Here is a 26,246-nt window from a genome sequence, read left to right on the forward strand (position 1 = left end):
TGGTGCTCAAAATTTGGGATCATATCTCGTCTATATCAATCACCCTTATAGCTCTTTCTACACCCAAAAAAATGTGTTGCAAACCCTTTTTTTGGTGAAATAGGTAACGTGTTGCAAACCTTGATCAGGTTAATTGTTGCATATTCCTTCATTGTCTAAGTATTAGCACATTTTGTCCAACAACTTTTCATAAAATCATAACGTTTACTTCTAGGGTTTAAACTTTATTAGATCTTCTGCTAAGAGTGTGATAAAAAAGTATTAATTATATTTATTTCATATTATAGGACACAATCAAATATTAAAAAGTATCTTTTATATATTCTGTAGATATTAATCCTTTTGTCCTATTTACTGATTCAATTGTGTATTAGACTCCTCAGCGATCCAATCACGAAACTGAAACATAAGATGATACTAGCTAGTTGACAAAGAACGGGTCATATTATGATGTAATACTAAAGGCTTGGCTACATCCGTCCCTTTCCTAATTAGTTCTTTTCTTTGATTTATTCTTGACTATAAAGGTGCAATAACCAATTTCCTGAGCAAACAAGAAACCGACACTGCCGCTTTATTTTCAATAACTCATATAGACTAAATTAAAAACGAAATTTTATCCATTTGTTCATAGAGCTTTGGTAGTAGCTTGGTCTAGGGGGAAGTTATGAACATTACGATCGTGCACAACTTCCATACCAAAGGTTCGCACGGTTGATAATAATATCAGGCCAGGTATTAATTAAACGACCTTGACTATCAACTACAGATTGGTTGAAATTGAAACCATCTAGATTGAAGGATATAGTACTAATACCTAAAGCGGTAAACAAAATACCTACTACATACAGGCCAAGCAACTTATAAGAAGAAGTGTAAAGAATCATAATTGTTGAAGGTAGCTTATTGGAAGATCAATTCGACCAAAATAAGCATGTGCGACTACGATATTATAAGTTACTTGCTCTTGATCGAATTTGTAACCTAGCTCCAATAATGAGTCACAAAGTTGAACATTTGAATATGTGGGGGGTCCTGCAACTAGCCAACCACAAATTATATATGCATGCATGTGTGTAGCAGAGCTATATTTAACGTGAAAGGTTATTGTGTCAGGATCAATTTCTAAATCGTATATTATGTGTGGATCTCTATTATATATATAAGACAACTCTTGAGAAGTTTGGTGTCTGGAAGAAACTTAAATATCCTTAAAAAATATTTTACAGTTTGATGTTAATATACTATGACTATTGTATACCTTTTTTATAACCTGAATCACGTATTAATAAGTGCATTTGAATCTAGTACATCCATACATGATGTATGATTTCGTGATCCACTAGAAATGATACTAATAAAAGTGTTAGCTAGACTTTTTTTTTTTTTTTGATTCATATGAGCCACAAAGGCTGTACAAAGTACAAAGAAGAGGATGGGGATTCGAACCTGTAACCTATCATCCATAGCACCTCAATCTTACACTACAAGAACGACCAAGACATTGGAAAACGACCATGGTCATCCTTGCACTCAATTAACCACTAGGCCAAGACATCCTTGGTTTAGCTAGACTTCTTTAACTAGGGAGAACGACCATGGTCATCCTTGCACTACTAGTCTACTACCTATTTATATTTGTACACCCATCGTACCCTTCAAATGCTACTTTATTTTGTACATTGGAAACAATCAAATACGATATGTTTGGCATCCAGCAGGAACTCCATATTCAACACATGCATGCGAGTAAGAAGCTCTCTTGCCTGGACATCACCATTGCATTTCATTAATAACTACAGAAATTAACCCTATTATAGAACAAAGGCGATCAAATCCCGTAGACAAAAGCAGCGAGTAGGAAAATATAGTCATATTCATATATATAGAGAGTAAAGGGAAGCAAATATATGTATATAAGTTATTATACAACATATGCATGCACAAGATCAATTAACATTGATGGAAGATGATAAACTGATGACAATTAAATTTCATATATCTTTTTGGTTGCAGACTGAGACATCAACAACATTAATTAAGGTGAAGTAGATAAATATCGATCATAAGTTAGAATCAGCATCTGATGCATGAGGATCATCGAAGCATTCACCCAACCCATGAGTAGCGCCAAATGCAAAATGACCATGACCAAAAGCCTTAATGTGATCTTTTAGAGATCTCTTGTGCTTAAAATCAGAGCCACAAACGCAATACCATACTCTTCCACAATTCTTTTCGTGCGTCCTCCAATCGCCTTTTACAGCAAAAGCCTTTCCACATTTCCTGCACATAAAAGGTTTGACACCATGCTTTCTTTTGTAGTGTGTTTGAAGGGTTCGAAAATCCTTGAGAGGCCGTGATCGTGGATGCTCTATGTTGTGCTTGCATCCAGGTGCACAACAGTAGCATGGTATTCTTAACATGGGAGTTGGTTGGGTGCCCTTCAATGATTCTGGCCCTCTTCTATATTGAGAACCATGGCCCCACATGTGCATCTATATATTCAAATCAATAAACAGTAAGTTGTTGCAACGGACGCAATAAAGCAGCGAATAATTAAAGGACAATTGACGCAAGAATTAACGTGGTTCACTATCAATGTGTTAGCTATGTCCCTAAGCATAGGAGAATCGTTTTACCCTATACTTGGTTAATCTTTATGTCAGATAATTCAAGGCATATATCGACATAAGCTAAGATAACTTGAAACATCAGAGAACAGTATATCCACTACCTAAAACAAAATTCAGCAGAAAACAAATTAGGATTGAAAACTTTGGAAGATACATTAGTAACATTACCCATATACTCACATGCTTTAATTTTATGTAGCACAAAAACAGCTGGAGTTCTACAAATTTGAAAGTTTTGAAAGCCGGAAAACTTGATATTCCAGCCATCTTCTGGCTTCATTAGCATGAAAATGGTCGGGGATTCAGGAATAAGGACAAATTTTCCTATCCCTGGAGCAGACCTGGCCCTTAGCATGTCTAAAGTGGGACATGGAACAGGGCTTCACTTTCAAAGGGAGCCCTCATTGAAAAAAAAAAGTCTTTAACCATAAAATTCTTGAAATTGATAGTCAAAATGTCTGCAAGTTATTTTCTTGAATTTAACATTTCTTATAAATGTATCAAAAAAATTTGAAGAAAAAGTTTTAATTTGATGCGTGTTTGTTATTTTATTTGCTTGCATATTTGAGTGGATTCTTGGTCTATTTTTAGTATTAACACACGACTTCCATATTGTTTAGGTCGTTACTGTCCTGGACATTTCAGTGTTTCATAGCTCTAGCTAGTTATTGTCTCTTGTAAACCCCCCCCCCCTACCCCTCTCAACTAAAAAAAAACCTTCCTCCTTAAAGTTAGTCTACTTTACACAATTACACCCTAACGACACCTCATAAATCAAAAGGAATTTGGAATATGTGATAGATATTTTTCTGGAAGTTGGGTAATGTTATATATACTGCAGTCGTTCTATGTGCAAACAATATACAACTCATAAAAAGTGGTCTATTTTCTGCTCCTACTACATGAGAAAAGGATCAGTATATTACAAATAAATAAGCATCTCACATCTAAACAGTTAGTACTTGATAGTTGATACTATTACTTCCTGCAAATTCTTCAGCAAAGCTCAGACTTCAATATAATACACCAAAGTCTATGTGTGGTCCAATAATCAAATATCAAAGATGAACTATCTTCCTCACACCAATCAATGTTAAGAAACTACAGACTTCAAAAACCTTTTTAATATCATGGGGAAAATAAGGAAACTACTAAATTAATTCTTAGATATTAGAGGTAAAACTATCGCAATATTTGAGGAGTTTCATTGACTAAGAGTCTAAGAAATCCTAAAAAGTTGTAGGCTACTTCAATTTACGCTTAATACCATAAACTCCCATGTACATAAGGGATGTTGTTCCCAAGATACTACTTTATTTAACCATTAATAAAGTAATAACGAGCGCTACTGTTATAAAACGGGAAAAACTTTATCTACACAGTAGGTCTAACAACCCACTACAAATGGGAATAAATAAATAGTGGAACTCAACTCATCAGTTTCAATAGTTTTTTAATTCTCTATTTCTACTGAGTTAACTACCCACAGGTAGATGTAGCATTGCCCTTATAAAACTATTATTTGCTCGTTTTATAAAGTTTCACTTGTTCAATGGGGATGGTAGGCGTAGCTAAGCAATCGCTCCAATGTGGTAGGAAATGCATTTTCCATTGTATTCGCTCAAGCTATCTACTCCTGATTTCCCAAGGAGTAAAACATCATAGATTTTGCATACCAACTGCATGAACACTAAGAACATGTTTGATACTCCTATGAGATTTTCAAATGTTGGAAAGGAAAGCAAGAAATCCTTCCCTTTACATGTTTTTTGTAATAAAGATGGGTAGTGATATCTATTTAATAAGGCTAACTATATGTCTATTTCCATGTAGGTATAGGCCCTCCTCAATCTTACACTTATAACAGTTATAAGTAGTCGTTCCTTTCTAGAGTTATAAATAAAGATAACATATATTGTTATTAATTATTCGTTATATTTAACTTCATTCTCGCCCTTCTCATTATTTCATGACGTAAATGAAACCTAAATTAATAGGGATTTGATCATCTTTCCTAAGTAGTTCGGATATAACATGAGAAAAGGGGGGGGGGGGAAAGAGAATCAAAATGACTTATTTCCTCCCCCACTCATTAAATTAATACAAATCCTTCCAATGTTGAAAGATTTAGAGCAAAATGTAATTAAGCTTACACTTTATGACCCCCCCCCCCCTTCCTTTCCCTTTTTGTCTCCTTCCTTCCTTCCCAAACTTGGCACTTCCTTCCATAACTGCTATTAGACCTAGTTAAGGGACAAGGTAGTCCAATGGCGTAAGGACTGGGTCATAGTTATAGGACATTTATTGTTAGGGTAATGGACAAGGACGATAAAATGTCATGATTGTATGCCAAATAATTTGCAAAATACAGTTAGATTATTACGTGTGCTTATTTCTCTCTCTTTCCTATCCCTTATATCCTTACTCTTTTATTAGTTCGCAACTAAAAATGTTCGATCCACTATTGGTGGACAACAAAGTGATCAAATAATGACCCTACCCCCCATAACCACGTCTAATTGCTGAATTTAACTATCCAAACAAAGTATAGGATAATCTCATTCGACCTACCAAAAATAATTGAAGTTTAATAAGCTCGTTTTCATTTTTAAATTAATCGAATTTGAATGAATTTTGGAACTCAGTTGTAATTGAGCTTGAACAAAAATACAACATTAGTCTATTATCTAAGTTCATAAAGAACTCTTTTAACTCGATATGCTCATTTATGTTCAATAAAAATCTCGATTAAATTCATTTGTTCGTTTATTAGGATTTGATATTTAAGATTAATGAACAAAAAATCTTGTTTGTGAACTCGACTTGATCAATAATCAAGTTAAATATGATTGAACACATGAAACATGTGAGAACTCTGTTTGGCTCGACTCGTTAACACCCCTATGTATATCCAGAACACCAGAACATGAATATTCAAATTTGATTTTATAGATAGCAAGCTAACTCAAAAAAACCCTAAATATAAATTAAGATTATTTATAGCATTTGAATGAAACAAGACACTGGAAAGTAAAGTCTGTCAGTGAGTTGGTAGAATATAATTAGGTTTAGGGTTTCACAGCGGTGAATCAACTAAAAGATATAATTAGTTACCAACTATGGTAGACGATATAATTAGAAGGTGAACAACATATTGACATTATGTTTGCAGTATGTATGATATACCTGAAGATTGTTATATCTGTTGAAGGTCTTGGAACAAAGAGGGCAAGAAAACTGTGTAGGACCAATGAGTATCTGAGAAGGGGTAGGTATCCAATATTGCAGGCTACCTTCACCTTGGACTTGAACTTCAATTTGAGTTTCTGTGGTCCTGCCTAAACTGGGTAGCTTTATAGGTAAAGGATGACCATCATCAGCATCAGCATCGGCATCGGCTTCGGCATCTGAACTAGGGTAGACGACCCCTGAAGCCATATCTGCAGATGAACCATCTTCTATTTGATCTACATATGCATCTGCATAAGAGGGTTGAGTAGGAAGCCCTATGTGAAGTGCTACTGTCAAACTCTCATCATCATCAGTAGTACTATTCGTTGAGAAGTTAGGGCTCTGTGTATTATTCTTACCGTGAGTGATAATCATCTGTTGTTCTTGCAGCTGATGCTTGCCATGACAACGATGATGATGATGATGGTGGTGGTGATGGTGGTGGTGGTCTGATGTTGTAGGCTCAATTAGGGTGTTGATAAGAGGAAGTGCCTCTTTTTCTGGATGATAATGATGATAGTTGGTGTTATTGAAGATTACTTCATTTGTAATACTAGAATTCAAGTCTAAGCCAACATTACCAGGAGTAGTAGTAGTATTATTGTTACTATTACTATTACTATTACTATTATTACTGGCCGCGGCGCTGGTGGTGGTATCAAAGAGATAAGGATCTGGATGATGAAGAGGGATGAAATTGAACCATCTAGTAAACATATTATTGGAATTGTGGTAAGATGGATCACTCATATTTATATTTTCATTGGAAATCAAAAAAAAAAAGAAAAGAGAGTAGTACTTGGATTAATTCATAAATACTACTCTGGTAGCATAGCTATCATCAACTACTACAGTACTTTTATATACAGAAGTAGTACTATTTAGAGTTGTGGTAGCCAGCAACTGAGTCTGCTGCTTCAATAGTTGAATTCATTATCAAGATACTCCATATTTAGTGCATATACTATTTTTCTTTGATTATCTTTATTGTTAAAAAAGAAAAAAGGATTAAAAGAATAGGACAAGTAGATAGAGAGTCATTGAGTGAGAGACAGTTTCTGTGCACGAGAGAGACAGAAAGAGAGAAAACAACACTAGTAAGTCCAATAATACTAATAAAAGAGGCCCTCATCTAATCTGATCGGAGTAATTCTAGAATGTAAAAGTTTTACCCTCCTGAGTTCTGCTCTATGGCCCCTGCACCTCACCCTGCAAAGCAAAAGTGATGATAATATAAAACCAAAGCCACATAAAATGAAAGATATGACAAAATGTAAACATTCAGCTGTCTCTCTCTTGACTACTGCCTACTGGAGTGGAGAGAGAGAAAGAAAGAAAGGAAGTAAGTAAGTTGTATTACTATTTATTTGAGCTTTTATTTGTATGTTTCTTCCGAGATGCATTGCCAATTCACTATGGTCAAATTCTCACTCACTCTTGACTCTTTTTTCTCTTGACTCTTACAGATGCACTGCGGGTATGAACTATCAAGTACGGTCCAACCTCCAGCAATATATACTTTCTTTTACATGCTGGATCGGAATCTCACACAGGTTAATTTGACCATCCTAGTCATATAGGTAAGATTCTTTGGAAGTGGGGGGGAATGTAAGGGAATCTAACCCAAAGTGCCTCTAGTGGATTTTGTTCCTACAACCTCAAAGTTGTAAGATACAAACCTTACCAGTAGACCAAAAAGTTATATACTTCTATTAAATTTAAAAACAATACGAAACAGGCCTGGGTGACCCGAACAAGGAGGAGGGGAGATTTGGTCCAGTTTCTAATCCCAAAGGAGGTTCCATACTAAAAACAATTGGTGATAGTAGGAGTACCCCTCTACCTTATATAGTGAAACCCATTGAGAGCCCACTTGCGAGTGTCCTTGAAAATTCAGAGCTAACTGGAAAGGTCAGAGCAATAATCCTCTTAGGGATGGACATCCTATCGAGGTAAATTCTTATCCAGTAGCGATCAAATACCCAGTTTAGACGAGACCCGCACGCAACCCGGGCTCTGATATCATGTTAAATTTAGAAACAATACAAAACGGGCCTGGGTGACCTGGACAAGGAAGAGGAGAGATTTGGTCCACTTTACAATCCCAAAGGAGGTTCCATACTAAAACCGATTGGTGATAGTAGGAGTAGCCCCTCTACTTTATAAAGTATAACAATCTCTCTTCTTTCTCCAATGTGAGATACTCACAAGTGGGTTTTTAATGGGTTTCAACAACTTCCTCTGTAACAAAATAGATGTTATACTTTTCAAAACACACTCTCCTAGGTAATTTTTTTGAAGAGGAGAGAGATAGAGAGAAAAAAAAAGGTGATCCACGTGATAGGAGAGAGATAAGGAGCTAGAGTTTGTTGCCTAAAAAGGAAGTGTACGTAACATCTATTTTTTTACAACCATATTTAGAACATGTAACATCTATTTTGTTATGGAGGAAGTATATTTCTCCATTTCTAAATACATACATGTTAACCTTCATACATGTTAATGCATCTCTTTAACTATACTAACTACATGCAAGAAATTGTTGCATAATCATTAGTAACCTGGTATTATGCTATATGAATTGTTAAATGGTTGCCTTGGCTCACTTGGTAGGGATTCCATCTCATGAGCTTAAGGTAAGGGGTTCGAATCCCACTAACATGGTTAAGTGGAGGGCACTTGGAGGAGGATTTCCCTTATCATTCCTCTCTCCTTCCAACTGTTTGGGCCTAACCTTGTGAGAAGACAGCCTAAAGGATACTGATCTTATCAATCTGTACAAAAATTAGTATAGAAACGAATAAAGTATAAAATAATTATTGTTATATAATATGGTTTTAGATTGATATCGATGTAATTCTCAAAAAAATACTAACTTTTACTAATGTTTACTTACTCAAAAATTTCGATTGTTAATGATATGCATCAAACTTGAAAATCAAAACATTAATGATGAAATAATATAGGAAGAATCTCTATTCTACTTCCTCTGTTTAGAAATAGTTGCACCATTTCATGTTATCACGCTTGCCAATGTATTATTCCAAACATTAATATCTCTAATTATCAATAAGTAAAAATTATAAAAAGTTGATATTAAAAAAATATACATTGAGAGGAGTCTAACAAGATCTTATATGACTATGTTTTTCCTAAAATGTAAATCACCATAGACAGACAATCAAAGTATAAAATGTGATTAGTAAACACTATGCAACTGGTGCAACTAATTCTAAACGGAGGAAGTATAAAGGAACACCTCAGGACTTTGGTGTCCCTTTGGAAAACCTAAAAACCCCTATATAATTTATATTTAGATTATTGTTATATAAACTTTCATTATTTTAGTGATAAAATAAACTTTTGAAGCTATTTTTTCTATCAATTATATTGGATGTACATCAATGGTGCTTTAGTGCTACTACTAATACTAGAAGCATATAGAGAGGTGAGAAAAAAAAGGTAGTAAAGAAACCGTAGCAGTCATAGCACATTAGCACCTAAATGAGGCGGCAAAACCTTTGATGCGTTGAGCATAGCACAGATATGAATAGGGGTTAAATAATGCAAGTGTAGTTCGAGATTGAGCTCGCGCGACTCAATTCGTTAGTATTTGTAGTCGAGCTCGAGTTGAGTCGAGCTCACTCAAGCCGAGTTTTGACCGAGCTTTGACTGAGTCGAGATGTGACTTAGTCAAGTTTTGACCAAGTAGATATCGAGTAGCTTGCAAGTATCTAGCGTCAAAAGCAAAATCTTAAGGTAGAAAATATGTTTAATTTAGGTACTTTGCTATAAACAACTCAACATTCAAACTTCTCACGAGCTTTCGAGTCGAGTATTGAGTACAGTTGCTCAACTTAAGTAGCCAATATATCGAGTCGAGCTCAAGTTAGATTATTTGAGCTTACTCGAGTTTTGACCGAGTCAATCTCGAATAGCTCGTGAATTGTCTTGTCTCACTTACATTTGTTTGAACATTATCTCTAAGGCTCGAGCTTCTCTGATGAGGGGAAAATGACTCAGCTTGCCTTAGTGAAATAAAATGATCGCAATCGCATTTATCCTCACGAAGAAGGAACTTACCAAGTTCCAAATGAAAGCAAGTAAAATTCAACCTTCCTCATGAGTCATAATCAGAAACGAGACGCTAAAATTCAGGAACATGTCGCATGCCCCATAATCACTCCAGGCTCTCTTGTACCACCCAAAACCATGGATACGTACACCTAACCCAAATCTTCTATCAATATCACTTGTGACTTGTAAGTTGTAACCCCCCTAACTTATTTGTTCACCGTTTATGGTCTGTTATTATCATATATTATGGCTATTAGAGATAAGTTTTGGGAGAAAGGATAATTAGGTCTCATCCCCCAAAGACCAAAGTTCCCCTAATAGAGATCACCTCAAGATTGAAACGTGCAATTATTTTCATTAGGTCTAACTTAGCTGGGTTAAGGGACTGATGATTTGGGGACTTGAGGTTACAACCTATTTGTTTCATTTTTAGTAAGTGAAAGAAAGATAAGAGAATAAAAAAGGAAGATAAAAGAAAGGAAAAAAAACCTTAATTTCTTATGTTGGCTTAAATTTTCTCTTTTCTTTCAAATTACTTTAATTTTAGGAGGAAACGAAAACAAAAATTCTGTAAAAAAAAATTTCCATCCACTTCCTTACATATTCTAGCACTTATATATTTTATTTTAACCAAATATTATTGAAATGTTTCTTTCTAATTTCTTTCTTTTTTCTTCTAAATCCCTTTTACCAAATAAGTTGTTAACATCCTACAGAGAGGTGATGATAGAGTTGACCCTTTTACATTAATGTAGACCCCTCAATGGAAATATTCGAAGTAGAAATCTCTATTCTCTTGCACTCCTAGCTAATAAATAATCCAATTCATATGAGCAGGAGGGATGTATCATGTATATTTATATGCAACCCGGACCCTTTAAGAGCAAATAAAAATCACAATCAGATCAAGTTAGGACTAGTTTTCTTTGATGTCGGTAACAACATTATCTTGACACTTGGAAATTAAAGCCATGCATTGCATGCTCGACAAAGTATAGGTTTCCGCCCTCCATCTCTGTAAAGTGTAAACTGTAAACAGTAAAGTTAAAGAAAAACGCAACATAAAATATTGATAATGATTTTTAAAGAAATAATAGGAAGAGTATAGGAGGGGGTAAAAAACACAAAAAAAACAAGATAATTGATGTCTATACAAAAATCCATACAAGTTGTACAAGTGTGGAGAATAATTGGGCTAACCTTAGTAGGTTAACTCTGGCATTCAATATCCAATACTTAGGATGAGGATAGCAGTTGGGCAATATTGTTAATGTATCTAAATAAATGTTTTCTTATATCCATATGAGCTACGAAAGCAGTACAAAGAAAGGGAGGGAGATTGCACTTGTGACCTATCATTCACAACACCTCAATCTTAACCTCTAGACCAAGACATCCTTGGTTATCTAAACAAATATTTAGTTTGGAGTAACTCTATCAGTTCATAAGAGTAACTTCAATTCATTTGTTCATAAGGGTTTGTACATAAGGGTCAACTTCAAAAGAACATATCTCACAGCACACTTAATATTTTGGGAAGATTCAAGTTGGAGATGAAAATTTGGCTCGATAACTTTCCAACGCTTTGTCATAATCTTGATTCCGATGAGAAATGAGTAAGATATAACCATTTGAAATGAGCTGATGGAATGACAGGACATCGCGTGCCACGATACCTATAATTTCTCGTGTGGCCGGCCACACACAAGATGCGCTGGTTTTGCTATTATTCTAAGATTGGTAAAGGTCCACAAATAGTTCTTCAATAGTGGAAAATAAATATTTCTAAGATGGAAACCATTTTCATTATCAACTACACTTCTTAAGTTTCCCTTTCTATTACCTCATTCATCCTCGCTCTTTTCATTTCAATTTTTCATTTACTCTAACGTTTATGGTTAGAAATCAAACAGAAAAGCGACCTTTGAGACTTAGGTCGATAGAAGTAAACTATGAACATAACGGATATATTAATTTATAGCTCTCTAACTTTATCTTGTAAAAAAATTGTCACCCAAAAAAAACGCCGAAAATCGACATAAGGTAGCTGTCAACAACAAAATAGTAAAAATAAGGTAATTTGAGATAATAAATTTTTTATAAGGTAGTTTCTTGTAAAAATTTGATAATTAAAAATAATTTGGGACAAAAAAATCCTAAATTTGAAAAACAAACCATCTCTAAACTCCCACAAGAAGAGAGACTAATAAATCAAATGCGAAACTCCCATTAGCAGAGATAAAGAACCCAATAATTAAGTAAAAACCCCTCCAAAAGATAGAGAAAGGAGATTATTACTAATGAACAGTTTAAATAATAAGTACAAAAAATTCTAAATTGAGACTCATACCACCACTGAAAAGGATGATGTTTATTGGCTAAAGAGATATTAAGGATTTTTAGACATTAAGAGGGTGTTTGGTATGAAAAACGTAAACGGAATGGAAAGGATTTGGATAAGGAGGGGAAATGAAAATAATAACCGTTACCTTTAATTGTTGTTTGGTATCCTAGTGGAATGAAAACAATTGAGAAGATAATGATTGAGGAAGGAAACATGATTTGTTTCCACTAGTTTGATAAGGGTAACAAATGGGGGGATTATATTTCCCCTTAAAAACGGTATTTGTTACTTAACACTCATACCAAACAATTAGAAATGGAAACACTTATTTGAATCCGTTTCCTACATCAAAACTTTCCATACCAAACACCCCCTAAAGGGAGAGAGAAAGAGAGATCAAGAGGTGTTATTGAAGTTCGGATCTTTTAGAGTTTTGGTGAAACTCTACAAGGTAGAGTTAAATCTAAACCATACATTTTAAAATCAAGGGCTCATATTGGTGAGAGGCAAACATTAAGGAGTGGATTTTGATGAGAAAAAATAGGGGGAATTTCGAAAAGAGAATATATGAGTCATTGATTTTTTATTTTACAACTCTAACGGAATGGGAATGGATTTCAAGTGTAATTTTCATTACCATCTACAAGGTGGTATTGGATGGGAATGAAAATTCAAGAAGGAAAGTGGACACTTTATGATAAATTAGCAACTACCAAACGGGCCGAAGGATCCAAACTCAGGTGTTATTTGATAAATACTCATTGGACCTATGTAGGAAAGAGTGACCACACACAAACTCATATGAGGTTTCATCTTTAAACCAATTAATAAGTTTATATATTAGGCTATGTTCAGTTCACCTTATTTTTGCTTATTTCAGATCTAATCAGATCAGATCAGATCAGAAACAATAAGTTCAGATCAGATCTGTCAGTTTTTAAACTCATTTTTACTATTAAATATCTTTCATTACATATTAGTAAAGATTATAATAATTGAATATTAATAAAGTATTCATTGAGACGAATCAAACAAGACCCCACATGACTATATTTTTTCTTATATATTGAGATAAATCTAAAAGATAAGATCTTGTAATCAGATCAGTTCAGAAAAAATAAGTTCAGATCAGATCAGATCAGAAAAAATAAGTTCAGATCAGATAAGTTCAGATCAGAAAAATTCAGGTGAACTAAACATAGCCTTAGTCATCTTTACTCTCTTTTTTCGATGTGGGACAAGTTCACATGATGATTAAGGAAAAAACTTTATCTATTACCCAGTGGGTCAACAACCCACTACTAATAGAAATAAATAAATAGTAGATTCAACTCATCAATTCTAATACTTCCTCCGTTTTTTTTAGATGTTACACTTTCTATTTTAGGAAATTTTAAATTAGATGTTACACTTTTATTTTGAGTAATAACTTCTCTCTATCTCTCTCCTATCACATGTTCACATGGGACCCTTTTGTTTTTCATTCTCTCTATCTCTCTCCTCTCCAAAAATTACCTAGGAGTCCGTGATTTGAAAAGTGTAACATCTAAAAAAAAACGGAGGAAGTAGTTTTTTAATACTCTATGTCTAGTGGGTTAACTACCCACCGGATCGATGATGTAGCATTGCCCGATGATTAATACCTTAACTCAATCTGCATGCATATTGTTTTTATTGTATTTGTTACTTATATGTGAAGAGAAAAACTAGGATGATCTTAATTTTTTAAAGTTTTTTAGGTGGGAAATCGGGAGAGGGAGAATGGTTTTAACTAGCTATCGCCCATGAAGGAATTAGTTTGACCGAAATCCATGTTTCTATAAGTTGTGTTTCCAAGACAGCACGAGGAAGTGCAATTGATTTCCCAAGTCCGAGAGGATCAAGACCTTTTTTTAGTAGTTACTAGTTTTCCAAAACAGCCTTGTCTGTATCTTCAAGGTTCAATAGGATAAACTACAAGTATTCATAAATCTCTAACCAGTTTTGATGGAAAGACTCAAGACTCGACATCTGAAATCATGCTCAGGTAAACTAACTTTTTAGGGTCATTCCCTATTTTATATGCACCTTCTGTTTTAAAATACTCTTCAGTATTACTCCCTCTGTTTCAAATTATAAGGCATTTTAGCTAGAAGAATTTGTTTCAAAATATAAGGCATTCTACAATACCAATGTAAGATTAAATGCAATTTTACATTATCAAGATAAGCTTATAGGTTATTTGGTATTATCAATATAATATTTAATGTCAATTCTTATTACCCATGCAAATCTAACTAATATTAACTAAATTCTTAATCTATGTGCAAAAACCTTAAACGACTTATATTTTGAAACGGAGGGAGTATTCATTTTCATCCGTTTGGAATACTTTTTACATTTTTATTTGCATTATTTTAAGGATTTTTTTGTGCGGAAGTACCAATAAAAAAAATTCGGTTCACTCTTCTTTGCGAACCGTAACCGTAGCCATTTAGATTGGTTACCGCCTAAGCGGTTAACCGTTTTTTCGGTACGATTTTTTGGTTAACCATTAACCGTCATTTAAGTCGTATTATTATATTTTACTTAATGCACATTATATATTTTCAAATTTTTTTGTGCATATATTTTAATATAAAATGTATTATAAAGTGGATAATAAATCCATTGAAAAACATAACTAACACTAAGAATTCACTTCATTTCCTAATTATAGTGTTTATATTAGTACTAAAATTTTCAAATAATTACATACCTTCTAATTGTTGTAATAACTTAGCAACAAATATTAGAATTAATGTAATTGTTTGAAAATGTTTCACAATATTAAATAGAGAAAAAAATATTTCGGTATTTCGGTTAACCGTTCACTCAAAAATCATAATTGTAACCATACTGTTTAACCGTTAATTTTATTGGTTCGTTAACCGTACAGTTGAAACTTTTTTTGTCGGTACAATAACTATTCATTCAGATCGATTTTTCGTTATTTCGATTCATCTTTTTCAGTTTCGATTTTTAATTAACACCCTACTACTGACTAGAGCTGGCCACGGGCCGTGCTGGGCCTGACCACGGGCCAGGCCCGCGGGCTGAAGTGGAATACGGGCCGGGCCAGGCCCGTGGCCCATCAAACTCGTGCCGTGCCGGGCCGGGCTGAAATTATGGGAAACTTGTCCATGGCCCGGCCCGGCCCACGGGCCTGGCGGGCCGGGCTCGTGCTCACCGCGGGCTTGGTCCAAAAATCACAGTTTTTGAAAAAAAAAAATTTGCAAGGCCCACGGGCTCGTGCCGGGCCCGGGCCGAAATCTAAAATCTCCAAACGTGCAAGGCCCACGGCCCATGTTACGGCCAGTGGGCCGGGCCGGGCCCATAGCAGGCTCGGGCCGGGCCGGGCCAAAAACGGGCCGGGCTCGGGCAGCCCACGGGCCAGCCCGGCCCATGGCCACCTTTACTACTGACTCGTTGCTAATTATGCTTAAATTTGCTTCGACTTGCCGCTTATAATTGTGAAAAAGAAAGAGGCTCCTACAGTAAGACTAGAGCATAAAGGAGGGAGAGAGGAGGTTGCAACTATCATAGAGAGAGAGGGAGTTATCACTTATTACTCAATGTAGGGACAATTAAAATCATATACTTCCTCTGTTTCTTTTTACTTGCATCAGTTTGACTTTCACGCTTGCCAATGCATAATTTCAACCATCAATAAGTTTAGTTGCCGATAAATAAAAATTATAAAAAGTATATATTCGGAAAATATACATTTAGACGAATCTAATAAGATCCCACGTGAATATGTTTTTCCTTAACTATAAATCACCAAACATAAACTAAGTAGAGTGGGTGAATAGTGTAAAAGTCAAACCGTTGCAAGTAAAAAGAAACGGAGGAAGTAGAAAAGAAAATTGGGGTGTGTGTCAATCTAAAAGCTCCAAAAAATCACTATTCAGACTTTTATATATTTCGAAATTCAAAATATACTATTCGTATTTAATTTAAAAATTCCTTTTTCTTATATCCAATCCAAATCTCCGAAATTCATAAGTTGAATTAAATATTTGAAATTTAGAATCAAATCAGTGAATAAAAGGATTATATCGTTGTAATCAATTTTTTTTTAGGGATGTAATCAGATATTTATGTAGTATGTACAACCATATGCTACATTCTTAAACGCTAGAGATCATTTACTTAAAAAGACGAATAACGAAGTAGGAGTAGTAGTAGTAAATAGTAATGGACAGAAATAGTGTTTGGTGTTACACAGCATGTCATATCACATGATGGCACTGATATTGACTAATTGTGTGTGCTTTTAAACCAATACCTGAGTATGAATGTATGATTTGTAGTAATAATTACTTATTAACTTTTGTTTTCAAATTCAGTTTGGTGGTTGATTTTGCACTAGTTGGAAAGCAGAATAAGTCAAAAATTTATCTTTCCTCTTTAAAAAATAATCAAACGGTTAGTTGGATTAGTGCCATAGTGGTGAGGACAATGCATTTCCATATAAATTTTAAAGAAAATCTCATTTCATTATTCATAGTAATATTATCTTATTTCTAAATATTCAATTTCGAAACTTCATTACCAGTAATGAAAATTTATAAAAGAAAATTTTTGATTTATGATTAAATTTCATTACTATGGGTATTAATATTGGAATTTCTTCCCAGCTTAACACTTAATTACATTGTAATTACCATTATTTATAATCATTAGCCAAACTAATCGTAAATAAGTTTCTTAAAAAAAGGTGAATAATTGATGTGTAGTTTATTTTTTCTTTTAAAAAGTAATAATTGATGTGTAGTTTATTTTCTTATAAAAGTACGTGTTATGATTGTCTTTGATTAAAAAAGTTATACCTTTTTTGATCAACTTTACTTATAATACTTCCTTTTTATGGCAATATAAAATTATTCGTAACAAGATAGAGTCCGTTCTTTTCAACATATTTTTGCTTATCTAAACTTATTAAAACCTATCATAAATTATTTTAACTTATCTGAACTAACTAGACGTTATTAGACCACATCTAAAACTTATTTAGAACTTATTTGTGAGCGTGTAAACCCTTATTTTAATGAACTCAATGAATTCGAATTTATTTGACCTTATCTAAACTTATCCAAACTTATTCGAATTTATTTTTTATTGTAAGGAATGAAAATCATGTTAACATAACTGTTTTGGTATGGAATAATCATTGTTGGAGTGAACTGGTGTCCTTCGGATGCGTAAGCTAGTTTGATGTCTCGCAAGACAAAAACATAAGCTAACCTTGGGGGTTGATCTGAGAAACTCCCCTCCGATGCCTAAATCATGTAAAGGGTAATGACTGGTATATCTCAAGTAGAGTGTATTAGTTATGTGAATGTACCTTATGACTCAGATCGTGAGGTATTTATAGGAGTCAATAGTGTCCTAAGCAAGATAGGACACTACTCTTATTGGTTGAATACAATTCTATCCTGTTTTGATACTTATCTTTAGACTCATAGACGCATTAAGTAAGTACCAGATCAGGCCCAAGCCCATTTAACAATGGCCCAAGTGATGGACACCGTTAAGGTATTCCGATATGCAATGGCCGACATGACGTAGATCGGTAGATGCCAGTATCAGGGATTGACTTATTCCAGGTCAATGTCTTCGGCACTTATGAGTTGACTATGACATAGCAATAATCCGATTGGACCGATATAGAGTTTAGACTGCCCCCATACAATAACAAACCCATACTTTTGTCATTGATTTTTCTCTATCTTTCTCTTCATCACATGAGTTTCATTTTTGTTTCTATATACCTCTCCTCTTCTTGGTTCTTGTCTACCTCCCCCAAGTTGCTAGTAATAATGTACATAGGACGTATCACGGATGTAATACTATAGGTTATATGTAAGAAGTTAAAAGAACTTAATATTACCTAACGATTTTGATACATATACGTAGCTCACATCTTATGTACACCTATAACAGCAAGAATTACTCCATATACATTTCTTCAATTGGTATAATAAGTTTATGACAAAATCATGCGGAAATTGGTCTCATCAATACTTAGTCACTGCGTTACATTTTCATACTTTAAGTTTAAAGTTGCTGCATATATTGGTAGTTCAAAGTAAAATCATCACAAAAAAGAGAGGCAAAAACAAAAACTCATTATCTCATCACAATTCACATGGAAAACAAAGTTTTTCACCCATTTATATGTGAGATTCTCCATACCAAGGATGTCTTGACCTAATGATTAAGATTGAGGTGTTGTGAACAATAGGTCACAGATAAGAAAAATATGTGAGATTCTCCATGGACCTCACATATGCTCTTATGCATGGCTTGTGAGTGTGTAGCGTGGCATATAACTTATTCTATCATTTTGCTTTTACTATTCGACCTGTGACTATAATTACTAATGTCTTTGTATGCATTTACTTGTCACATACTTGAATTATAACTCATCAGCCTCTCTATAAAAAGAAACATATTCTGGCATAGGTATTGTTATTCTTTTTGGCATAAAAGTGACCTTAATTTGTAGCACAAAAAAGTTCTAAATTTGAATTATTGAAAAGGGAGAGGAGGGCAACTTTAAGTGGTACTACAGTCTAACAGTATAATGAGCACAGAACTATAAAGAAGGCAGAAGATGAGAGTAATTGTGGGACAAATTAAAGAGGTGAAAATGAAGTCTTGGAGAAAAACTTCGAGTGGAATATGACAAATTATGAAGGAAATAAAAGTGCATGGGGGTGTCAAATGTCACTGAACAGCTCGATCAAAAATGTCATGATTTGATGTCACTGTTCACATAAACATCTGACGTCAACTGAAAACGATCTTCATTTTCTCCGTGGGTAAGCGTAAAGAGACTGCCCTTTCTTTTGAAATTTTGCTCTTTATTGCTTTGCTTATATATTCCTTCACTCTCGATTTACTTGCTATGCATTGTTCTTTTTGCACAGTAAAAGATACTCCTTTAGTCTCAATTTAGTTGCTACATTTTGATCATAGACACTATTCACGTCATAACTTTGACTATCTTTTACTCCATATACATAAGAAAAAACATAGTCAAGATGGATCTTGTTTGATTCGTCCCAATTTGTATTTTTCAAATATATAATTTTTATAATTTTTCATATACGTAACTCAAGATATTGGTGTTTGAAGTTGCATCTCATAAAGCAAATGTAACAAGACTAACAACGACTAAGTTGGGACAGAGGGAGTCTAAGAGCTTGTTTGGTTAACCTTCAAATACATGGGAAATCAGAATTCCTATGAAGTAGGTATATGTGTTGTTGTTTGGTTAGGAAAAACATGGAAAGTAGAACTTCCTAGTAAGTTCTATTTCCTACAAAATGGAGGAAATAACTTACCTAGGCCCCCCTAGGTAAGTGGAAAAATTCCCATGGGAAATAGAATTTCTCATGTTCAACCAAACAAAAAAATATACTTCCTAAGAAATGAAATTTCATGGGCAATGCAAATTCAAGGGAAGCTATACTTTCCAACTTCAACCAAACAACCCTTAAAATAAATCAAAGAGAGTTCCCTTTCTTTTGAAGTTATATATACTCTTTGTTTGCTTTTGTTTTTCATCATATATTCCTGATAAATTTTTTTTCACCGGGTATATATCTTTGCAAGTTTCAAAATTCACCATAAGGCTGCAGGGGTGGGGTGGGGGAGGGTTTGTGGTTGGGTGTTTAGGGTTTAGGGTATTAGATTAGGTGTTAGGGTTAGATAGAATTAGGTTTAGATGAGTGAATTAGAATTAGAGGGTGTAATTAGGGACTAATGACGAATGGAGTTAACGTATGTTAGTCATTAAGGACATATTATGGATTTTTTAAAAAGTGGAGGGTATATGGTGAATTTCGAAACTCGCAAGAATATATGTGGGTACAAAAAAAATTGTCAGGAATATATGATAAAAAGACTGATAAATTATTAACAAAGTTGGTATTATTATGAAAGACGATTCAACTTAAACTTAGAGATTTATTTTGACAATTTTTCCAAGTATATATCAGTTATTCAGTCAACCGTCTTCTTGAAAATCATAATCGTAATCATATTATTTAATTCCTAATATTTAACGGTTAGGTTATCAGACTGTTTAAACTAGAATTTTCTTTTTACTTGTTATATTACTTTATTAGTAATGATGACCCATATAAAAATACTCAATTCTCCTTTTATTTTTTGTTTTTATCCTAGATTTTAACCCTCAATTTTCGCAATCTCTCCATAAAGGTATATTCTTCACCACACATGTAACTAGTATCTTCTAAATAAATGTTGTGCAAAAACAAAAGTAGCAAATAAATAAGTTGGAAACTTTTTTAGACCAATTAATAAAATTCAAATGAGGATCATCAAAAGAAAACAGAAAAAGTATAGCAATTTCTCTAACAGTTAGTGGTTAGTAAGATTCCTTTTCGAGACCTTCTCTCTCTAGAATACTCAAACCTCAAAACCCTAAAACACTTCCTCACTACGCCGCTTCGACTGGGCTCGCTGGTGGCTGGCTGAGCGTGCGCCGCTCTCTTAGCCGCTGGCGAGTCTGCTTCCACCCCTTTCCGACGGTTAGCTTTTAGTTTTTTTTCAGTTTATAGGTTCGTTTGGTGTTTTTTCCCTTCGTTGTTATTCTTCCTCCGGCCCGTCGTCCTCCGTGCGTTCGTCCGTCTCAGTGGACGTGCCGGAGTGGTTACGTCGTTCCCCTTCACGTCAGTTTTTAGCCCTCCTCTACCCCCTGCTCCCCGTCGTCCTTGCCCTCCCTCTCCCCGCATTGTCCTCATCGTTTCCCCTCCCCCGTCCTTATCGTCGAGTCCGTGTCAAATTGCCCACCACAGTGTCCTCCAACTTCACTGCGTGCCGAGAGTCCCCCCTTGTTGTCCTATTTTTAGGGTTAGCTCCCCCTCCACATACCCCTGTTTCTCAGTGCTTGAAGTTAGGATTAGTTTTCCCCTTCCCCGACCCCCTGTTCGTTGTCAAAGTGGTTAGTTCTAGGTTCCCCTCCCCATACCCCTGCTCTGTTTTGAACTTTAGTATTAGTGTCTCCTCCCTGTTCCCCTCTAGCGTTCAGTTGTCGATTTGTTGGCTCGCTCAGTACTCCATCGTTAGCCCGTGAAGATATAATGCGGTTTCTGAAGTTTATATGGTGTTGGTTTTGGTGTGGTATCAATCTAGCATGTACTGGTTGTTGTTTTGTTTTGGGTATCTGGCTTCTGTTTTTTCTTTACGTTTTAATTTAGGGTTATTCAGATCTAATTATAAATATATATGGGTTGAAGTATTGGGTAAGATGAGAGGTGATGATCTTTTTATTCCTGTTGTGGTTAGATCTTCTAGGTTTGTGATTGCAAAGACGGATCTTCGAATCCGTCGATTGGGTGATTTTATTCATTATAAGTCGCCCAATTTTAAAGTGATGACCTTTGACGTCATCACACCTCAAAAATGCATCTTGTGGGAGGCCCTCCAATTTAATTTGGAGCAAGTTATGTCCTCCACGCATTTCGAGTTTCAGTCTTGCGAGACTAAACTCTGGTTACCCTTGTTCAAGGGTCAGAAGTCACCACAGGAGGTGATTTCTTGGTTACTTTCATCAGTAGAATCCCAGGAAGGTGTTTCTGTTCAAGGACCTTGGGATTTTGTGGTTAGTGATCTTTCGAAGTTACTAGCTGAGTTGCGGCAATCTCTTTTTGAAGATCGGTTTTGTGTTGCCTTTCAACAGGTCCCCTCTCATTTCAGGTCTGTTTCATCAATACCTTTGTCCTCCATCCTCACCGCTTCGCTCGAGATTAGTCTAAGTTGGTCTGACTATGTAATAGTTTGTTTTTATTTCGTAGAGTATGTAAGAGCAAAATGAAGCTCTTCTAGTTTTATTTGCTTTCTCTTCTATTTTGTTGTACAAGCATTAGGTTGTACTTTCAATTTTAATTAATGCAAATTATCCTGATATCAAAAAAAAAAAAAATAGTTAGTGGTTAATCGTGTGATCCTACCGGAAAATCGATCAACCACTTAGACGCGGATAATCGATCAAAACATTTACGGTTTAGAATTGAAACTTTCGCATATTGAACTAATATATTGCCTCGAGACATTAATCACCTATGAGCACCCCTAGTAGTAATCTCTAACTGACAAATCCCCATAAGTTGATATAATACACCAAAAAAATAAATTTTTGTTGAATACTTAAGATCCTTTCGATACTACATTAATACTCCCTTCGCTTTTTTTTTTATTTGCTACATTGTTGCTTTGGGAACGAAGCCACTAACTTTGATCGATTATTTTGGTTATTTTATAAGTGAAAATATAATCATGTGTGGTCTTGTTAGATTCGTCTCGACGTGTATATTCATAATATCAAATTTTTATAATTTTTATTTAAACGAAATAAGATATGAAGGGTTAAATAATGCCTTGAAAACCGTGCACAACAATGTAGCAAATAAAAAAAACACAGGTAGTATCAATTTATAGCTTTTTTGAGACTCACTAACAATACTTTGATACCACTATGCTTAATAGATCCGATCACAAATTTGAATACTCTTTTTCTAATTGTGGCATTAAGCATCAACAATGGAGAGGATTTTCCCTCTTATGAGCTTTGTCTCTCCTCAAAATCTATGTCCTCTCCATTATTGAACATGCATGCTAAGAGGATCCTCTTTAATTTGCAAGAGGATGCAATATATTCCTCTTGATGTAGTTGATTGGAAATATGTTATGACTTTTTTTGATATAAGATCAGCTACCGATTAGCTTCCCGAAAATATGTTTGATGTTGTAGAATCTAAACTGACGCAACCGTTGTTGAATGTCATCAATGAGGATTTGTATGGTCCATGGGCAAGTGTAATTCCCTTGCAGAACTCTTATAACCACTTGTTGTCTCCTTCAATATATAGATTTTGATAATATATATGCTGATGAATGGCAAGAATAAGTCCACTTCGTAATAACCCTCAGGCTTCAACAATGAGAACTGAGGTTTGGCCAAAACGATAATTTTCTTATAACCACAATTAGTTATAAGCACATTCATTATTACGGATTGAACGTGGATCATGATAATAAGTTACAAAATGATGCAATTGAGATTTGTGTAAGCATTATATGGAAATCAGTTACAAATAAAGAAGCTCAAGTATGAGAAATCGTAACTATTTTTTAATTTCCTAAAAAGTAAACAATTTATTACAATAGTTGGTCTAATTAATTTAACTATTTAAGCAACCGATTTCTCCAAAAAAAATGTTTGAGTAATCCTTAGAGTTGCCAACCCTAATTAATTTAACTATTTAATATTGATATGTATGTATAAATAAGGGGAGAAGTGATATAAAAATAATGGTTTAATATATTTCTAACTAATAAAAATTCAATAATAAGCACGAGAGTTGGCAATCTTTAGAGTCACCCAATCAGTCTCCGCTTTCTCCATCCAACTGATCCAAGGGGCCAGGGACAATATGGAAGGGAGGTGCTGCACCCTCTGAAACCGATAGCATTTTGGTGTGTTATTAATATAGCCTATTACCTATAGGCTTATCAATCATAACTCGTAAGTCGTAAGAAAGGTGTGGCGGAAAATAGACCTTCCAACTGGCTTTTATTAGGACAAGCAAATTCTGGCAATAGGCAGAGACAGCTTCATGTGCTTACAGTTCAGTGCGATAGCTTTGTTAGCCCGGTTTTTCTTATATATATACTATGTGATGTAGAAATTATTTTTAGAGACAACTTGTAATAATTGTAAATACTCCATGGGATAGCATGCATGGGTTATTTGTAGCTGTGCATTTTTCCATTTTCTTAAAAATAGTTGGAGCTAATACTAGTACCTGTAAAACCTCAAATGTGACGTGTGTTTTTCCTAAAACTTTGTGGATGTCTCGTAATTTATCACAAAATAATATATAGAAGTTTGAAATGAATTGGTAAGGATATGGTTTTATCTTTGATTGAAAAGACGTCCATCATTCTTTTTCAGATTTAGATATTTATACTTTCTATTTTTCAAACAAATAAAATTGTCAAGAACTAAATTTTGAAACGAAAAGGATTGTCATACCACATCAAAGGTGTGTTCTCTTCAACTTTAAAAATTAAGTTTCAGGTCCAATAAGTTCAGATAAGTTGCAATCAGGTCCAATCAGGGCAATAAGTTCCAATCAGGTCCAATAAGTTCGTTCTAATCAGGTGCAATAAGTTTCAATCAGGTTTAATCAGGTCTAATAAGGTCCAAATAGTCAATGTTCCATAAACAGCTGTATTATTGTCCATTATTTTATTATTCATATCAATATTAGCTGATTATGTTATTATTAGAATTTTCATTAAAGTACCACAATGATTATATAGTATTATACTTGTATTATTGTCTATTATTTTATTAAATATTTGTATTATTGTCTATTATTTTATTATTCATATTACTATTAGCTGATTATGTTATTATTAGAAATTTTTATTAAAGTACCACAATGTATAGTATTATACTTGTATTATTGTCTATTATTTGATTATTCATATTACTATTAGCTGGTTATATTATTATTAAAAAAAAATTATAATCATGGTCAAATAAGGTCAACAATAATAATCATTATAATTACAATATTTTGCAATTCGTCTTTAAATAACTAGAGATAACGTGTTTTCGTTACTAATAACAATGAAAGATATAAATGTTATCAATTGATTGCTTCATTATCATCACCGAAGTGTCTTTCTTCATCGGATTATCTTTCTTCATCTTCCGCATCATCCTCTTGTTAAATTATTTCAATGAGGGCCAATAAGGCAAATATATAAATAGTATAAAAAAAACTATTAAATTATTTATCATAAGAGATAATTAATAATTATTATTTTTTTAAAGGGTGAATTTTAATAATTATTACTTCATAATAAATTTTGAGGGGTATTATTTACATTAGGGGTAATATTTATGTTATTACTCGTCAATTTTTTTGTCTAATAAGGTCAAATAAGTTTCAATTAGGTCCAACAAGATCTAATAAGTTTCAATCAAGTCCAATAAGGTCTAATAAGTTTCAATCAGGGCCAATAAGGTCTAATAAGTTTCAACTAGGTCAATAAGTTTCAATCAGGTCCAATAAGTTCCAATTAGGTTCAATCAGGTCCAATAAGTTGAATCAGGTCCAATCAAGTTTAATAAGTTCCAATTAGTTCAGTTCAGGTTCAATAAGTTCAGTTCAGATAAGTTTAGGGCCAATAAGTTGAAGAGAACTCACCCCAATGCATCATAAGAAAGCCTTAATATTCCCAATAAGGATGCGTTCTTTTCACCTCTCAACTGAATTTATTGGACCCAGTCAACTGAACTTATTGGACCTAAATTGAACTTATTAGACCTGATTGGACTTGATTCAACTTATTGGACCTGTTTGAACCTTATTGGAACTTATTGGACCTAATTGAAACTTATTGACCTGATTGGAACATATTAGACCTTATTGGACCTTGTTGAAACTTATTACACCTTATTGGACCTGATTGAAACTTATTGGACTTTATTGGACCTAATTGGAACTTACTTGACCTTATTAGACAAAATTCTTGATGAGTTATAACATAAATATTACCCCTAACGTACTACCCTTCAAAATTTATTATGAAATAATAATTATTAAAATTTACCCTTTAAAAAAATATTTATTATTAATTATCTCTTACGATAAATAATTTAACAAAAAAATATACTATTTATATACTTGCGATCTAAACTTTCACCAATAATATATCTAATAGTCTTGTTAATAGTAATATGAATAATAAAATAATAGACAATATACAAGTATAATACTATACCTTTTGCTACTTTAATTCAAAAAATTTAATAATAACATAATCAGCTAATAGTAATATGAATAATAAAATAATAGACAATAATACAAATATTTAATAAAATAATA

The 26,246-nt window shown here is 33.9% G+C and overlaps 1 protein-coding gene across 3 annotated transcripts; it reads right to left on the minus strand.

Annotated features, from left to right (window-relative positions):
* Positions 1–1,858: 1,858 nt before the first annotated feature.
* On the minus strand, positions 1,859–6,909 carry LOC104907970 (zinc finger protein WIP5). Of its 3 annotated transcripts, none has more exons than XM_010697009.4 (3): positions 6,227–6,909; positions 5,823–6,142; positions 1,859–2,498 (listed from the first exon to the last, which is right to left on the minus strand). In XM_010697009.4, exons 1-3 carry the CDS (start codon positions 6,615–6,617, stop codon positions 2,064–2,066), a joined length of 1,146 nt encoding a protein of 381 aa, XP_010695311.2. In that variant the 5' UTR covers positions 6,618–6,909; the 3' UTR covers positions 1,859–2,063. The 3 variants fall into 3 exon arrangements, with proteins under 3 accessions (XP_010695311.2, XP_010695319.2, XP_010695304.2); XM_010697017.4 differs by having other exon boundaries at positions 5,823–6,115; positions 6,227–6,905; XM_010697002.4 differs by having other exon boundaries at positions 5,823–6,905.
* Between the last annotated feature and the right edge of the window lie 19,337 nt (positions 6,910–26,246).

The sequence above is a fragment of the Beta vulgaris genome, chromosome 2, assembly GCF_026745355.1.
Source record: "Beta vulgaris subsp. vulgaris cultivar EL10 chromosome 2, EL10.2, whole genome shotgun sequence".
NCBI lineage: Eukaryota > Viridiplantae > Streptophyta > Magnoliopsida > Caryophyllales > Amaranthaceae > Beta > Beta vulgaris.